The sequence below is a fragment of the Falco rusticolus genome, chromosome 4 (assembly GCF_015220075.1).
Source record: "Falco rusticolus isolate bFalRus1 chromosome 4, bFalRus1.pri, whole genome shotgun sequence".
Taxonomy (NCBI): Eukaryota; Metazoa; Chordata; class Aves; order Falconiformes; family Falconidae; genus Falco; species Falco rusticolus.
In genome coordinates this window covers 89697106-89715216 of record NC_051190.1, presented here as the reverse complement: position 1 = coordinate 89715216, position 18111 = coordinate 89697106, and the positions used below count along the sequence as shown (strand labels likewise).

General features: G+C 53.7%; 1 protein-coding gene and 1 gene segment (V, D, J or C); both read right to left on the bottom strand.

Moving 5' to 3' along the window:
- LOC119146340 (T cell receptor alpha chain MC.7.G5-like) overlaps positions 1 to 13205 on the bottom strand; it is a 30680-nt gene extending 17475 nt beyond the window's left edge. Inside the window, exons 1-2 of the mRNA XM_037383841.1 lie at positions 13148 to 13205; positions 11596 to 11907 (exon numbers count right to left, since the gene is read on the bottom strand). Of these exons, the coding sequence (XP_037239738.1) occupies positions 11596 to 11907; positions 13148 to 13205 (370 nt within the window). The remainder of the gene's footprint in view (positions 1 to 11595; positions 11908 to 13147) is intronic.
- Positions 5887 to 7902, bottom strand: LOC119146753. The segment is given in 2 exon segments: positions 5887 to 7329; positions 7837 to 7902. Coding segments are annotated over 2 exon segments (528 nt in total).
- Positions 13206 to 18111: the final 4906 nt, after the last annotated feature.

Genomic DNA, 18111 nt, shown 5'->3' with positions numbered 1-18111 from the left:
CCGGCCCGGCCCGGCCCCCCGCGCCCGCGGCCCCTGCCGCCCAGGAGAAGGGGGGCGCGGGGAGGGCTGCGGGGCAGGGCCCCGGGCACAGCAGCAGGGGCGCGGGGCCCCGGCACACGAACGCTCCCGGCCCGCGGCTCACGGCGCCCTCCCGGCTCGGCGCCCTCCGGGCCCTGCCGAACGGGGTCGGCGCCTCGGCCGCCCGCGCCTGGGGCCGGACCCAGACCCCTCCTCAGCCCCCGCCCCAGCCCCAGGGACGGCACGCCGGCCCGCAGCGGCCCCTCGCAGCGCCCTCCCCGTGCCCCGCACCCCCAGCCCGCCCCGCCCACACGGCCTTCCCCTGCCCGCGGGGACCAAACTGCACAGAGCGCTGTGATACAGGAGCCTCAACAGGCTGGAGAAATGGGGTGATGGGAGCCTCTTGCAGCTCAACACGGGGAACCAGTGAAGTCCTCTACTTGGGGAGGAACAACGCCATGCTCAGGGCAGGCTGGGGCTGTTCTACTTGAAATAACATTCTCTGAAAAGGACCCAAGGCTTCTGCGGGACAAGCTGACCATGAAACAGCAAAATGCCGTTGCCGCAAGGAGGGCGAATAGTACCCTGGCGTGCACGGGGAGGAGTGCTTCCAGCAAGTCAAGGATGGGATCCTTTCTCTCTACTCAAGCATAGATGAGGTCATACCTGGAGTATTACATCCACTTCTTGGCTTCCCAGTACAACAGAGAGTTGGATATACTGGAGAGTGGCCAGTGAAGGACCACGATGACGGTTGTGGGACTGAACTGCCTCTTACCTGAGGAAAGGCTGAAAGACCTGTGACTGTTTACTATGGAAAAGAGAAGGCTTGGGGGTAGTGTCTTATCAACGCATAGAAACATATAGAACTTCAGAATCATGGAATCATTTGGGTTAGAAATTACCTTTAAAGATCACCTTGTCCAACCCTCCTGCAATGAGCAGGGATATCTTCAGCTAGATCAGGTCACTCAGAGCCCCATCCAATCTGACCTTAAATGTGTCCAGGGATGGAGAGTCTACATTATCTCTGGGCAAACTGTTGTTTCATTGCCCTCACTGTAAACAATGTCATCTTTATATCTAGTATGAATCGACCCTTTTTTAGTTTAAAACCATTTACCCCTTTTCCTATCGCTTTAGGCCCTATAAAAAAGTCATCCCCATCTTTTTTTATGTATATAAATAAATATGTACATATATAAAGCTCCCTTTATACTTTGAAAAGCTGCAGCAATGTCTCCCTAGAGCTTTCTTTTCTCCAGGCTAAACACCACCAACTCTCTTAAGTTTTACTCATAGGAGAGGTGTTCCAGCTCTCTGATCATCTTTGTGGCCCTCCTCTCCCATTCAAACAGGTCCATGTCTTTCCTGTGCTGAGGACTCCAAAGCTGGATGCAGTACTCCAGTTGGGGTCTCACCAGCATGGAGTGGAAGGGCAGAGTTACCTCTCTTGACCTGCTGGCCATGCTTCTTTTGATGTACCCCAGGATGTGGTTGGCTTTCTGGGCTGCAAGCACACATTGCTGGCTCATGTCCAGTTTTTCATCCACCAGTACCCCCAAGTCCTTATCTCTCAGATAGGGCTTCTCTCAATCCTGTATTGATATGGGGGTTGCCCTGACCCAGGTGCAGGACCTTGGGTTTGGCCTTGTTGAACCTCATGAGGTTCACAGGAGCCCACTTCTCAAGCTTGTTTAAGTCCCTCTGAATGGCATCCTGTCCCTCAGGTATGTCAGCTGCCCTACTCAGCTTCGTGTTGTCTGCAAATTTGCTGAGGGTGCACTCAATCCCACTGTCTATGCCATTGATGAAGCTATTAATCAGTAGTGGTCCCAATACAGACCTCTGTGGGACACCTTTTGCCACTGATCTCCATCCAGACATTGAGCTGTTGACCACTGCTCTCTGGATGTGACCATCCAACCTATTCCTTATCCACCAAATAGTCCATCCAACAAATTCACCTATCTCCAACTTAGAGAGAAGGATATTGTGAAGGACCACATCAAAGTCCTTACAGAAGTCCAGACAGATGACATCCGTAGCTCTTGCCTTGTCCACTGATGCAGCCACTCAATCATAGAAGGCCATTCAGTTGGTCAGGCAAGATTTGCCCTTGGGAAGCCGTGCTGGCTGTCCTGGATCACCTCCCTGTCCTCCGTGTACCTGACCATAGCTTCTAGGAGGATCTCTTCCATGATCTTCTCAGGCACAGAAGTGAGGCTGAGGTCAGTAGTTCCCAGGGTCATCTTTTCTACCCTTTTTAAAAATGAGTGCAATGCTTTCCTTTTTCCCAGTCACTGGGGACTTCACCTGACTACCATGACTTTTCAAGTATCATGGAGAGTGGCTTGGAAACTACATCAGCCAATTCCCTCAGAATCTGGGATGCATCCTGTCAGGTACAGAGACTTATGTATGTTCAGGTTCATTCCTCAGGTGGTCTCAAACCAGATCATCTCTTACAGGGGAAGGGATTTTGCTCCCCTAGTCCCTGTCTTGTGGTCCATCCACTTGAGAGGTGTAGGAAGAGAGATTGCTAGTGAAGAGTGAGGCAAGATTTGTTTGAGTATCTCAGCCTTCTCCTCAGCCATTGTTACCAGTTTTCCAGTCGAGTTCATTGGGAGGTGTACGGGGGCGTGTGCACTCTCTTTGACCTTCCTTTTTTTGCTGATGTACCTATAGAACTCCTTCTAATTATTCTTCATGTCCCTTGCCGAGTTCAGCTCCAGCTGCCCCTTGGCCTTCCTGACCCCATCCTTACACAACTGGGCAGCATCCCTATAGTCTTCCCAAGATACTTGTCCCTGCTTCCACTGCATGTGCTTTTCCTTCATGCCCTTTAGTTTGACCAGGATGTCTTGACTGAGCCATGCGAGTCTCTTGCTTTCCTTTCCTGATTTCTTACATCTAGGGATCAAGAGTTCTTGTGCTCTATGGAAAGCAACCTTAAAGATCTGCCAGCTCTGTTCTGCTCCCTTATCCCTGAGGGATTTTTCCCAAGAGGTCCCATTGACTAACTCCTTGAACAGCTGGAATTTTGCTTTCCTAAAATTCAGGATCCCAACTATATTTTTTACCTGTCCCATATCCCTCAGGACTGCAAATTCCACCAGGATGATCACTACAGCCCAGGCTGCCTCCAGTTGTGACATCTGAAGGAAGGTTCAAAGAAGACAGGGCCAGGGCCTTTTCAGTAGAGCTCAGTGACAGGTCAAGAGGCAGTGTGCACAAACTGAAAAAAAGAGCGCTCCTTCTGAACTTCAGGAAACACTTTCTCACTGTCAAGGTGACCAAGCACAGGTTGCCCAAAGAGGTTGCTGGGTCTCCGTGCTTGGAGGTATTCACAAGCTGTCTGGAGACAGTCCTGGGCAATTGGCTGTAGGTGGCCCTGCTTGAGTAGGGGGGCTTGGACCAGATGACACCCTGAGGTGCCTCCCAAATTCAACCTTCCTGTGATTCTGTGAAAGACTCACAGGCTCATTCACATCCTTGCAGGTGATATGTGCCAGGGAAAAGGGGAAAACTGAAAGTCTAACTGCTATGTAAAGTCAGTTCTTTGCCATTTGAGGAGAGGCGCAAGGGTGCTTATCATAGAATTATCAAAGGAACTTATTCTTTTGTATTTTAGCTATGCTCATTGCTGTGCCTTTGCCTGATATAGAGGAAAGCAGAGTCTTTATATGTGGCTGATTAGTGACTATTGTTTGCATAATCAGAATGTACTTGTCCTACACTGGATGAGTACACACTTGTCCTGCATAGGTGGTACAGATGTATGGCAACTGCTGTATGAATCTTCACTCCTCTAAACCCATGTCCAGTGCAGGTGGTGGTTATCCTGAATTCTGGCTGATTGCACTTCTGGCCATGCTTATATGCCTGATTTCATTAAAGGGTTAATCTTCTATTGTTTTGTCATCAGTATGGGGTATTCTGAGTCAGGAAGAGCTGGCTGGCTTTGGTTGGATCTTCAGGTCACATTGACCTTGAGGTAAAAGCTCATAGTCTCAGATAGTTTCCATTCTTCTAAGCAAGTGGTATTGCAATTAGCATCTTGCCTTTCACAGCTACTCCCCTGATGACTTCTGGAAATAGCTTTTTATAGGGGTGTTTAGGAAAATTTGCTTTCCTCTTTTGGCTTCAAGTTTCAAATATGGCACTCCAGAGATAAATATGCAAGTGATACAAAGTAATATGGGTGGGTAAAAAAGTAGCATACAGAGGAGCTATTCAGTATGCTTATGTTAGCTGTGTTTCTGATGTCTATTTTTTATGGTGTGTGGTCTTCTGTTAGATAGTGGTGTGTTGTTCTTTTGTGAAGTTGCAGAGACAGATACAAACGCATGTGATGAGGTTGTACAAACTAGGTACACAACACAGAGCCTAGCTTTGAAAGGATGGGTAATAACATGGATCCACGTGTATTTGACTGGTTGAATGGCTGCTTCCCAGAGCCTGAGAGGCCTACTGCTGGCCACAGTGTGTTGCTGGAGGTAGGGTTCATGGAGAGAATAAAGTGGGTACATGGCGTCATGTTGGCAGCACACGAGGTCAGGAGGAAAGACTAGAGGTCTTTCCCCCAGTCAGAAACCCAAAGATGCAAGAGTACTCCCAAAGAATTCCCAGACCTCAAAGCTGTCTCTTAAAAGCTCTGGTGAGCCATCAGGCCTAATGCTGTCCTTTCAGGTTCCCCAGAAAGAGCACAAGAAAAAAAAAAAAAAAAAAGAGCACAAAGAAACATTTGCAGCTAATGGCCTTCCAGTCAGCGTGATTCAGTTAGTGGAGGAGTGGACTCTTCATGAAATGATGGATTTTCCAGAGCCCGCTTATTGGAAGGATTTCAGTCCCTGTTGCTATTTACCATATCCTGCCTGTATGACACAGTTTTGGTGAAGAACGGTGGATTGGGTCTGGCTGAGCCCCATAGCAGCCCTCATCGTGCTGTCCTTTGTATCGGTAGCTAGAAGAGTGGTGATAACACACCCATGTTATGGCTACTGCTGAGCAGTGTTTGCACAGCAGCAAGGCTGTCTCTCCAGCACCCCGTCCTCCCCACTAGTAGGCTGGGGGTGGGCAAGATCTTGGGGGGGAACATAGCCAGGACAGCTGACCCAAACTGACCCTACAGGATATTCCATACTATATGACATCTGCTCAGATATAAAAGCTACAAGAATGGAGGAGGAAGGGGGAGGGGGCACTGGGTTTTTACAGAGTTTGTCTTCTAGAGCAACCTCTATGTGTATGGAAATGCTGCTTTCTGGGAAGTGGCCAAACATCGCCTGCTGATGGGAAGTAGAAAATAACATCTTTTGTTTCCCTTTGCTTCTGCACAAGCAACTTCTGCTACTGTTTCATTAAACTGCTTTTATCTTGACCCACAAGGGTTTTTTTCATCTTATTTTCTCCCTCCCCTGTTCTGCTGAGGAGGGGAGTGATAGAGCAGCTTGGTGGGCACCTGGTGTCCAGCCAAGACCAGCCCACCATGAAGGGGAATAACATGGATCCACGTGTATTTGACTGGTTGACTGGCTGCTTTCCAGAGCCTGAGAGGCCTACTGCTGGCCACAGTGTGTTGCTGGAGGCAGGGTTCATGGAGAGAGTGGAGACAATTAGATCAGGAAATGATTGGTAGAGGCTCTCCCTTTTCCACTCACAGCCACCTGAAGGCCACTGGTGGAGGACTGCAGGGGGTACAGGCAGCAAGTTGGCGGCACATGAGGAGGAGACATTAGAGGTTGTCCTCCCAGTCAGAAACCCAAGGATGCAAGAGTACTCCCAAAGTATTTCCAGACCCCAAAGCTCTCTTAAAAGCTCTGGCTGGCCATCAGGCCTGATGCTGTCTATTCAAGTTCCCAGAAAACAAGAAAACAGGAGCAGAAGAGAAGCCAGTTTTGGTCACAGGATGGTTAGAAGAGTTGAGGCTACCATGGACCTCTGGAAAAGGTCTAGTTTAACTCTCCTGCTTAAAGCAGGTCAACTGGTGTCGAGTGGGTATACTGCATGAGGCTGTGATGGAGTTAATTTTCTTCATAGCAGCTTGCGTGGGCAGCTGTGATAATTTGTGACCAAAACCATGTTGATAATGCACCGATGTTTTAGCTATTGCTTAATAGTGCTTACACAGCATCAGGGCCTTCTCCATTTCTCATGTTGCCCACCAATTGTACAGCTGACCAGAACCAGCCAAAGGGATAATGTGTATAGCATGATGTTATGTGAAGCAAAAAATCTGGGGGGAAAGGAGGAAGAAACGGTAATATTTGGAGTTATGGCATTTATCTTTCCCAAGTAACTGTTATGCATGATAAAGGCCTGCTTTCTGGGAAATGGCTGAATATCTGTCTGCCAGTGGGAATCAGGGAAAGAATTCGTTATTGTGACTGATTTGTGTGCAGCTTTTGCATTACTTCTTAAACTACCTTTATCTCAACACACAGGTTTTCTGACTTTTTCTCTTCCATTTCTCCCACCCACCCAACTGCCGGTGACTGAGCTAGCAGCTGGGTGGTGCTTAGCTGCCTACTGGGGTTAGGGATAGTAGGCTGTCCACAATTTTGTCCAGTTCAGTTTTGAATATCTCTAAGAATGGAGACTACACAACCTCAAGTATTTACATACAGTGATGAATTCCCCTCTAGAATTTTCTTCTCTACACTACATCATAACAGTTCTCTTAGTCTCTCCCTGTATGTCAGATGCTCCCTCCTCATCTTTGTGGCCCTTCATTACATTTACTTTGGTATGTCCTTGTCTTTCCTGTGCTGGGGAGCCCAGGAGTGGATGCATTCATCCAAAGTCTCATTTGGGGACAGCAAAAGGTAGCATGTCCCTTTCATAATCCAACGTTTGAAGACTGTATGCTGTAACTACACAACTCTCCAGGAACAACCGTGAACATCAATGTTACACACCTCCCCTCAAGCTCCAAGGAGTGCAGCCGGGATCCTGGTGGGTAGTTTGTGTTAAAGCTAAGCTGGATTTCCTGTCTCTGTGTGAACACTGCACAGAAGTAGCGCGCAGAGTCCCCATGATGAAGAAGGTGCAGGCTGAGATATGTCTCAGACTGGGAGTTGTCCCGGGACACGGCGGCTCGACCCTCCACTCCTGGCCCAATGTGAATCACTAATGAACTATGGCTTATCCAGGACACCCACTCCAGTCCGCCACTGGGGCCCTGACGGTACCACCAAATTCCGAAATGCCCGAAGTGGAATCCGGATCCGCGGCAGGAGAGCTGCACGGAGCCCCCGGACGGTCGCAGCCCCCCACCGGCCTCCACCAGCCTCGGCTGCGCCCACACCCCTGCGGACAGAGAGCACAGGCAGCCGGGCAACCACGGCCCCAGGACGCTCCCCGCCGCCCGCCGCCCCTCGCCCCGCCACGGCGGCCGCTGCCCCTCCCGGGCCCGGCAAAGCCCCAGGCCCGGGGCAATGCCCCGCCTGCGCTGCCCGGCGCTGAGCCGCGCCTGCTCCCCGCGCTCCGGCACGGCCGCTGCCCGAAAGCATCCCTCTGCCTCCTCACCCTCTGCCTCCCCACCCTCTGCCTCTCTCTCTCCCCCTCCCTCTCCTGTCTTTCCCTCTCCCTCTCCACTCTGTCTCCCCTCCCCTCCTCTCCTGCCTTCCCTTTTCTCCTTCTCCCTCCCTCTCCTTCTCCCTCCTCTACCTTCGCTCCCACTCCCCTCCCCCTCCCTCCCCCTCTGCCTCTCCCCATCACTCTCCCTGCCCTCCCTCTCCTTCTCCCAATCACCCCCTCTCCCCCTCCTCCCCTTCCCCGGCCCGGGGCTCGCTGCCCTCCCCGCCCGGCTCTCACCTGCCGGCCCCGCGGCCCAGGCCAAGGCCAGCAGCCACGGCCCCAGCCCGACCGCCATCCCGCCCTGCCGCGCCGGGGCCGGCGGAGCCCAGCGGAGCCACGCGCGGGCCCGGCCCTGCCCGCCCCGACGCCGAGGCCCCCCCGCCGGCGCAGCGCCGCCGCCCCCGCCCGCCCCCGCCAGGCCCGGCCCGGCCCGGCCCCCCGCGCCCGCGGCCCCTGCCGCCCAGGAGAAGGGGGGCGCGGGGAGGGCTGCGGGGCAGGGCCCCGGGCACAGCAGCAGGGGCGCGGGGCCCCGGCACACGAACGCTCCCGGCCCGCGGCTCACGGCGCCCTCCCGGCTCGGCGCCCTCCGGGCCCTGCCGAACGGGGTCGGCGCCTCGGCCGCCCGCGCCTGGGGCCGGACCCAGACCCCTCCTCAGCCCCCGCCCCAGCCCCAGGGACGGCACGCCGGCCCGCAGCGGCCCCTCGCAGCGCCCTCCCCGTGCCCCGCACCCCCAGCCCGCCCCGCCCACACGGCCTTCCCCTGCCCGCGGGGACCACCAAGATACACGTGGAGAAAAGACTCCCTGCGCCTTCCCCCTTGCCCCGTACTCCTACTTCACGCATCGCAGAGCTCCGTCCTCTCCACCGTCACTGCACCCTCGCAAGTCCCTCATCATCCCTGCTGTTTCTTGGTGCCTTCTTTTTCTTCCACACCGAGCACTGGACACATAGCCAGATCCCAAGTGTGATGACCAGTAGCGTGAAGTCTAGCTGGACACCAGTATCTAGCAGTGTACCACAGAGGTCAGTGCTGGGTACAGTCCTGTTTAACTCAGAATCATCGAATGCTTTGGGTTGGAAGTGACCTTAAAGACCACCTAACTCCAAACGCCCCTTCCACTAGACCAGGTTGATCAAAGCCCCATGCAACCCGGCCTTGAACGCTTCCAGGGACGGGGCATTTGCATTTTGTTCCAGTGTCTCACCACCTTCATAGTACAGAGCTTCTTCCTAGTATCCAATCTAGATCTACCCTCTCTTAGCTTAAAACCATCACCCCTTGTCCTGTTGCTACAGACCCTATTTAAAAATCATCCACATATTTCTTAGAAGATCTCTTTGTATTTTGAAAGAATGCAGTGTGGGAGAGGAGGATGAAGAATGTGTGACCTGGCAGGAGATGAGAGAACAGCTGGGTATTGTGAAGTAAGAAAGATAAACACGGTTATCTAGTAGCAAAAAGGTGTCTCCATGCTTGTTAGTGATATATAGCTATGTAACTGCAGGAATGGTTGCTGTCCTGAGCGCCTGGTGGTACATACAGCTGGAATTTGTATCCAGGCTCAGAGATGTAAATATGAGCTTCTCTGCACAATACAGTGTCTCTGGTTGCACCACAACCAGAGTCCGTGCCTTCATACTCAAGTCTCCCCGGTGCGTTCTCTTCTCCAGGCTAAACAACGCCAACACAACCTTTCCTCATAGGAGAGGCGCTCCAGCCCTCTGATCATCTTTGTGGCCCTCCTCTGGACCCACTCCAACGGGTCCATGTCCTTTTTATGTTGGGGGCTCCAGACCTGAGTACGGTACTCCACGGGGCATCTCACGAGGGCAGATGGGGGAGAATCACCTCCCTCGACTTGGTGGACACGCTTCTTTTAATGCAGCCCCAGATTCAGCTGGCTTTCTGGGCTGCAAGTGCACACTGGCGGGGCATGCTGAGCTTTCCGTCCACCGGCACCTCCAAGTCCTTCTCCTCTGGGCTGCTCTCAATCCATTTTCTGCCCAGTCTGTATTGATACCGGGGGTCGCCCAGACCCACTTCATCTTCAGCCGTGGTCTGGAGGATGGAATAAAGAGCACCCCCAACACATGACTTGGTGAAACAAAACTGGGAGGAGGGGCTGCTACTCCACAGGCTTGTGCTGCCATGCGGAGGGACCTTGACAGGCTGAGAGGAACCTCAGGCAGTCCAACAAGGTGTGCTCGCTCTGGCTCGGATACAGTTAGTTTTCTTCAAATGAGCTCGTACGGTCCTATGTATCGTATTTATGAACAAAACAGTATTGATGACACAGGGGTGGTTAACCTCTTGCTGGCCAGTGCTCACACAGCATCAAGGCCTTTTCTGATTTGCTTGCTGCCCCAAGCGAGCAAGCTAATGGTGGGCGATAAGCTGGGATGGGACACAGCCAGGAACGCTCACGCCAACTGACAAAGGACTATTCAATACCATATGACATCGGGCTCAGCAATAAAACTCCAGGAAAGAAGGAGAGAAATTGGGACATCTGGAGTCATGGCATTTCCCTTCCCAAGCAATCCCTGTGCGTGAGGGAGGCCTGCTTTCCTGGAAACGGCTAAACACCTGCCTGCCAATGCAAGTAGGGAATTCATTCTTCACTTGGCTTGGCTTGTGCACCTGGCTTTTTTTTTCCACCTGCTGAACTGCCTTGATCTTAACCTACGAGTTTGCTCTCTTTTATACTTCCAATTCTGTCCCCCCTCCTGCTGAGGAGGCAGAGAGTGAGCGGCTGTGTGATACTTAGCTACCTATGGGGGTTAAACCACAACACAAGGGAAAGCGCAAAGTCCTGCACCCGGGGAAGAACAAACCCATATACCAGTGTGTGCTGGGGGTTGTCCAACTGGAAAGGCCCAAAAGCCGTCAGGCTCCTTCAGGACACCGAGTTGAACGTGTCCAGCAGCGTGACCTTGTGGCGCTACAGGGTTTATGCAGCAATATTTTGGAAGCAGGGCGGGCTGCATGGGCAGCCTCTGTGCTAGGAGACCAGGGCTGCCCCCATGTCAGACATGGCTGATTCCAGCCAGCTCCAAAATGACCCACTGGTGGCCAAGACAAAGCCAACCCGCTAAGCTGCTGGTGCCTCTGTGGTAACATATTTACAACAAGGTAAAAAAAGGAACAAAAACTGTGAGATAAACCCCCCTGCAGACACCAAGGTCAGTGAACAAGGAGGGGGAGGAGGTGGTCCCGGGGCCAGAGCAGAGATTCTTTTGCAGCCTATGGAGAAGACAATGGTGAACCACATGTCTGCTCTGCTCACGTTTCCCACATCAGGGTTCCCACCCTAAGGGATGAAAGTAATGTCATATAAGGAGCAGCTAAGAACTTTGCGTTTGTCTAGTTTGGGGAAAAGAAGGCTGAAGGGCAACCTCATTGCTCTCTACAGCTTCCTGAGGTGGGGAAGGAGAGAAGGAGGTTCTGATCTCTTCTCCCTGGTATCCAGCGATAGAACGCGTGGGAATCATTCAAAGCTGCGCCAGGGGAGGTTTAGACTGGACATTAGGAAGCATTTCTTTATTGCTAGGGTGGCCAAACACTGCAACAGGCTTCCTAGAGAGCTGGTCAATGCCCCAAGTCTCTCGGTGTTTAAGAGGCACTCGGGCAACGCCCTTAATAACATGCTGAACTGGTCAGGCAGCTGGACTAGAAGATGACTTCCAATTGAAAGAGTCTCTCCTATCCTATCCTGTCCTGCTCTGTCCTATTCTATTCTATTCTATCCTATCCTGTCCTGTTCTGCTCTGTCCTATTCTATTCTATCCTATCCTGTTCTGTTCTGTTTCCTTATAGGAGGTGCTGACCACTGACAGCACCTAGCCACGATCAGACCCCCCACCCTCTGACCCCAGGCACAGCCCATTCATCGACTCACCCCTGAGGTGGGCTGTGACCCCCATGAACATGCAGGAAGAGAGAGCAGGAGGGGGAGGAAGCATTGTTGTTCAGGCATGCCCCAAGCGTCCCTCACTGTGGTTCCTGAAGGGTGCAGTAATAGAGCGCGCTGTCCCCCACCTCCAGCTCGGAGATGATCAGGGTGCCGGAGTTCTTGTCAGCCTGGCAGGAAAACCTCTTGCGGGCAAAAGGGGCTGTGTGGCTGTAGGAGCCTCCGCGGCCCTTGCTCTGCAGCAAGTACTGCAGGGGTCCACCAGGACGCTGCCGATACCAGGCCACATAAATATAGGAGGCATTGGAGCTGTAAGTGCATCGCAAAGTACCCGAGCCTCCTTCTCGCCACCACACTGCAGATGTTGCTGGTTTGATCTCATCACCCTGATAAGCAGCTGAAACAAAACGAGAGAGATTCCTGCACTGCTTTGCTCTTGCTGATGCAAGCAGATGGCTCACAAGGGGGCAATGGAAGCAGGCAAAGGTGTCGCTAATGCCTAAGTGCTTTGTGTGGCCCTAGGAAAAAGGGGAACAAGGGAAGGCAGAGAGGGGCTACAGGCATGCAGAGTGGCAAGCCTGGCTAGCTGACTGAAACACACTGAATCACCTCCACAGATAAACCACTGCATTCCGAACTCAGGAGCTGAAAACTGGTAGTGCCAGGAAAGAAGTCCTGCAGAAAGGTCAGGACCACATGCAGTGTGCACTGATGGCCCCTCCCTCCCTGGGAACACTCCTGAGACATCTACGCACTTGCCAGCTCCAAACCTTGTGCACCCATGACCGGGCCACAGCAGGTTTGCGTTAAAGCTTGGCTTGATTTCTTGTCTCTCTGCAAAAAGCTGAGGAACAGCACGCTGTGCCCCAGCGTTAAGGCCACGCAAGGAGACAGGTGCCTCAGACTGGGAAATGTCCCAGGACACTGTGGCTTGACCCTGCAATTCAGTGTCATATTTGACATGGTGATCCAAGCAACAGTTTTGGGTCTACCACCGGATGCCTGCTGGTAGTAGCAAAGGTTTAAATTCCTGAATGGGAAGCCAGATGCTCGGCAGGAGAGCTGCACGGAGCCCCCGGACGGTCGCAGCCCCCCACCGGCCTCCACCAGCCTCGGCTGCGCACACACCCCTGCGGACAGAGAGCACAGGCAGCCGGGCAACCACGGCCCCAGGACGCTCCCCGCCGCCCGCCGCCCCTCGCCCCGCCACGGCGGCCGCTGCCCCTCCCGGGCCCGGCAAAGCCCCAGGCCCGGGGCAATGCCCCGCCTGCGCTGCCCGGCGCTGAGCCGCGCCTGCTCCCCGCGCTCCGGCACGGCCGCTGCCCGAAAGCATCCCTCTGCCTCCTCACCCTCTGCCTCCCCACCCTCTGCCTCTCTCTCTCCCCCTCCCTCTCCTGTCTTTCCCTCTCCCTCTCCACTCTGTCTCCCCTCCCCTCCTCTCCTGCCTTCCCTTTTCTCCTTCTCCCTCCCTCTCCTTCTCCCTCCTCTACCTTCGCTCCCACTCCCCTCCCCCTCCCTCCCCCTCTGCCTCTCCCCATCACTCTCCCTGCCCTCCCTCTCCTTCTCCCAATCACCCCCTCTCCCCCTCCTCCCCTTCCCCGGCCCGGGGCTCGCTGCCCTCCCCGCCCGGCTCTCACCTGCCGGCCCCGCGGCCCAGGCCAAGGCCAGCAGCCACGGCCCCAGCCCGACCGCCATCCCGCCCTGCCGCGCCGGGGCCGGCGGAGCCCAGCGGAGCCCAGCGGAGCCACGCGCGGGCCCGGCCCTGCCCGCCCCGACGCCGAGGCCCCCCCGCCGGCGCAGCGCCGCCGCCCCCGCCCGCCCCCGCCAGGCCCGGCCCGGCCCGGCCCCCCGCGCCCGCGGCCCCTGCCGCCCAGGAGAAGGGGGGCGCGGGGAGGGCTGCGGGGCAGGGCCCCGGGCACAGCAGCAGGGGCGCGGGGCCCCGGCACACGAACGCTCCCGGCCCGCGGCTCACGGCGCCCTCCCGGCTCGGCGCCCTCCGGGCCCTGCCGAACGGGGTCGGCGCCTCGGCCGCCCGCGCCTGGGGCCGGACCCAGACCCCTCCTCAGCCCCCGCCCCAGCCCCAGGGACGGCACGCCGGCCCGCAGCGGCCCCTCGCAGCGCCCTCCCCGTGCCCCGCACCCCCAGCCCGCCCCGCCCACACGGCCTTCCCCTGCCCGCGGGGACCAAGGCATACGGTGCGAGGTGATCCCCGCACTCCTTCGCCTTGTCCCGCGCTCTTCCTTTCCACACCGCGTTGTTCCCCATTCCTCACCGCCACTGCAGCCCTGCCGGAGCCGGACCGTTAATCCCACCTTTTTCAACCTGTTTTTGCCCTTGTTTTCTGCTGGGCTGTACCGCTGTCCTGTGGGTTAGCAGTGACATCAGGCTTTGTGTGCCTTGCCTACCATCTTCAGGAAAAAGCAGAAGCTGGCTGTGGGGGACTCTGGGGCTGCAGGGACCTGCTCGGGTCCTCAGGATCCAAGTCTTTATGTCATCCTTCCCTGGGAAACAATCCCGGGGACATGGGAGACTGCATAGTCAGAACTGCTCCACCTTAGCAACCCTCATCTTTCACCATATTTGCCCTGCCTGTGCCCTTTTCCCCCCTGCCTGCCCCACCTTCACCCCACTCTATGCTTCAGTCAGAGCCCTGTAACTGCCTTGGTGCTGGTCTGGCCTGTGCCAGAAGCAACTTAGAAGCTGCACAGTGGTAAAGTAGGAACTGCCAGGACACTTTTGGGTGTATTTTCCTGTCATTCCTGTCAGGACACAAGACGGTGTCCTTCAGATCCAGTGTGGTGACATCCAGTGTACTGCAGTCATGATTGTTCTGTTTGGAAAACCTGTTGTAGGAGGCTCCCTGGCCTGTTCTGTGGGGAGAACATACCAAGCCGAATCCTGCCTGGGCTCTGGGCTGCTCAAACCAAATTGCCTTTGGGTCCCTAGTGCTACCAAGCAGTGAGCAGAGCACACCCTAGGGAACCCCATCATCATCGCATGATCATCTTCATCAGTTATTATTTGATTATCTCAGGGAAGTGTTAGGGAGTACCTTTTATTAATACGTAGAGCCTCTTGCCTCATAAGCTGCAATGGTATTTGTTGCTTAGGTGTTTCTTAGTTTTACTACACTTTCTTTAGCTTTTCTTTTTATTAGTATTTTCCACAGAATGTGACTTTATGCTGCCTGGGGTGTGGGGAGATCTCATCATTTAACCATATGCAGCAAAAGAAGGATTACCCTGCCCAGTGCTGCAGTATTAAGGTAAAAGCTGCTTTCCTGCTCCTTGGTGGCTCGGCAAAGAGGAGCAAGATGAGGGTCTGTGGTCCATCAGGCAGCTGTGTTGAGGGCTAGGGCTGGCCAAGAGCAAAGCAGAGACATGAATCCCCTGGCTCTGCCTACAGCTGGGTCAAGACCTCAGGCAGGATGCTGTAACCCCAGCACCACTGGGTTCTTCTGGCAGCTTCTGGAGGAACCAAGAGCAGGTAGAAATTGATGCTGCATCTGGAGGTTATGTCTGGGATTGTTGATCATTTCCTCGAGCAGTGTTGGTTTCTGTGTGAGAAAGCAAGGAAAGCTGAGTGTCTCAGCTCATCTGCAAACAGTCGCATGGTCCTGCGTTTCTAAGTCCCTGATCTGAATACCTCTGCATAGATGGGGTCTTTGAGAAAGGTAGGGAGAAGCTGGGGATGAGAGATGTAAAGGTTGATGTAAGAGGAAAGAATCATTTCAAGGGCAAAAGCATTACCAAGATTGGAAGATGCAGAGAAAGCCTCGCCACTCCTGTGCTGTTCTTGGTGATGCAGATTTTGCACGAGCGGAAATGAGGCTTAGCTTTACGTGGTGTTTCACAGCACAGTAATAAATTGCAGTGTCCTGGAAAGAGACAGTTGCTATTTCTAAGGGGGCTGTTTTGTTTTCGTAGACCACCACAGAGAATCGGCCATTGCGGAACTTGTCATTCCCTGAAGCTTTAAATGCTTGCAGGAGAAATGTCAAGGTTTCCCCTGGGAGATGGCGGTACCAGAAGAAATTCAAATTGCTGTCACTGTCCTCTATGGTGGACTGGCAGGGCAGAACCACTCGCTGCCCAACTGCGACTGACACCTCGGAGAAGAATTGCTTCTGGGGGTCACCTCCAACAAGACCTGCAACACAGGCAGAAATGTGTCTGTGGGGCAGCTTGCTTCCTTCTCTCATTTGCCCTAGGTTTAAGGCTGTGTTTGCACCAAACCCTTCTGTCTTTGCAAAGAAAAGGAAAGTTCAGAGATCTACTTCCATTGCCCCTCTGCATTTCTCCCTGACCTCATCATCTTGCCGGCACAGACCTCCATGTAACGTACTAAAAACTGTTGGAGACAGTAAGAAGTACATGAATACACCCACCTGACTGGATTAGCAGGACACAAGCTGGCACAGCCACGGTGAAGATCATTTTTCCTGGCTGCAGTATCCCTGTACCTCCGGAGACTCTCAGCACACTACAGAACAAGGCACTCTTGGCAGCACAATGAAATGGCTGCATCCTGCAGAGTATGCCAGAGCGTGTATGACATAGTCACACCTCTAGGCTGAGGAGGGCAAGAATGAGGTCCATTCACCTTTTGCCTTTGCTTGTCTTCACAGCAGACTGGACAGTCACAGTGGCTTCCTGAACTTTTCCCTGGGTTTCCCTCTCCCTCTGTAAGATTTATGCTGCATGGGAACATTTCTTCCTTGCCGTAGAGTGTATCTGGTTTTGTGTGCTTTTTGTTGGTGGGAGGGCTTTTGAAAGCACAGCTGCTCCTCATAACGTTCAGGGCTCTGGGAAACACAGGTGTAGTGTTTTTTTCAAAAAGTTTCAGATTTCTCTTAGTTTAACCTCTGTTATTTTGGAAGCAGATGTTCAGTATTTCTCCATACATGAGGACTCAGAGACAGGGGAAAAAAGGTATATAAAAAGAAAGGGGGGGGGGAAGGGGTGATAAAGGGGAAAAACCCCCGTATTTTAATGGATGAACATATAAATTCCTAGAATAGGCAGATGAAGTCCTGATTCCGATGGGTTGGGTCAATGCTTGCTGGGGCAGGGCAGGTTGGTGGGGTGGTGGAGTCTGAGGATCTGCAGCCCCAACCCCAGTGCAGCTCTACACCTGCACAAGGCATAAGGGCAGGACTTGGCCCCCCCCAGCAGCTGCTGGCACACTGAAAAGGAAAGGGACCAAGACTGGGACAGGGGTGGGAGGCAAAGTTCTGGTGTTTGGAGCCGGTGAGCAGAGAAGTAATAGGAGCAGCCCTGGCACTGGGAACAACTGCTTCTGGGCAGCACCTTTCCCTCTTTCCAGCTTCCTGTCAGATCTGCAGCCTTTGCTGCGTTTCTCATTTTGGTGGGTACTCTGCATACAATGGAGAGGGGAACTTTCACTGCTGTGCATCTAATTCTGCAGTAAGGCACTCCTCTGTCAGTCAAGGCTGCAAGGTGAGGATGGCCCTGTAAATCACAGACCTTCAGCTGAAATCTTCCCAGGTGGTGAACATCACCTGGACAAAGCAGTCACTGTTCTTGGAGGACCCAGCAGAGCCCAGAAGGTATCTGGGCTTACTGCTCCTGATGACCAGTACCAGAAGAAGGAGGGATTTCAGTCCAAGGAGGTGGTGGTGCAGGTGACTGTGACAAACTACCCAGCTGATGTGAGCAACTTGAGAAGTGCAATGGGAAGGATCTGGTTTGGTGCAGTGCCTATGGGAGGGTAACAAGGTATCCGTGCTTCCCTCTTTGGACAAAAGTGCAAAGTTCTGCATCTGGGGAGGAGCAACCCCATGCATCAGTATGTGCTGAGGACCACCCAGTTGTAAAACAACTTTGCAGAAAATGACCTGGGTGGTCCTACTGGACACCAACTTGACAATGAGTCAGCAATGTTTCCTGGTCTCAAACAAGATTCTCATAAAGCAAACCCCATTCTTTTGTACTCTAGTACCTGGGACAACCACTGTGTCTTGGGCTGGCAGGGAACTGGTGAGAGAGGTGATTTCCAGCTATGCTGAGGCACTCCAAATATCTCCATATTGAATTAAAATAAGAATCCAAACTAGTGTCAAACCATCCTTGCTGGGGCCTGAAGTAGCAGTGGTGGAGTGTGAGCTTTGCAGGGGCAGGCAGAAAAAGGAGGGCTGAACATGCCAAAGGTTGCATTTCAGTGCCTGTGCTATGGACAGTTCTTTGCCAGGTTGGTTCTGTTGCTGTTCAGCTGCACTCAGGATCCTTCTGGCTCTGGCTGTTCTGTGGACCTCATGATCAGAGTAGTGGAGACTGCCTCTGCTATGACTGGCAGATGCCCTCGTGATGAGTGACACCCAATGACACACAAACACGCACATGCTCATGCACACCAGTATAGAATCATGCAAAAATTTGCACTCACAAAAACACTTGCACAAATCCAGCGTGCAGATAAGTGTAGACAAGAGAACACATGCATAAACATGAGCAACTTTGCACTCGGCTGGGGACATCCTGGGGACAGCCCCAGCAGGGATTCTGGGGAGCATTCTGAGGAAGGACAAGACTCTACACGTGCTAATGATGTTGCTTGAGTACCCAGGGAGACGGCACAGAGG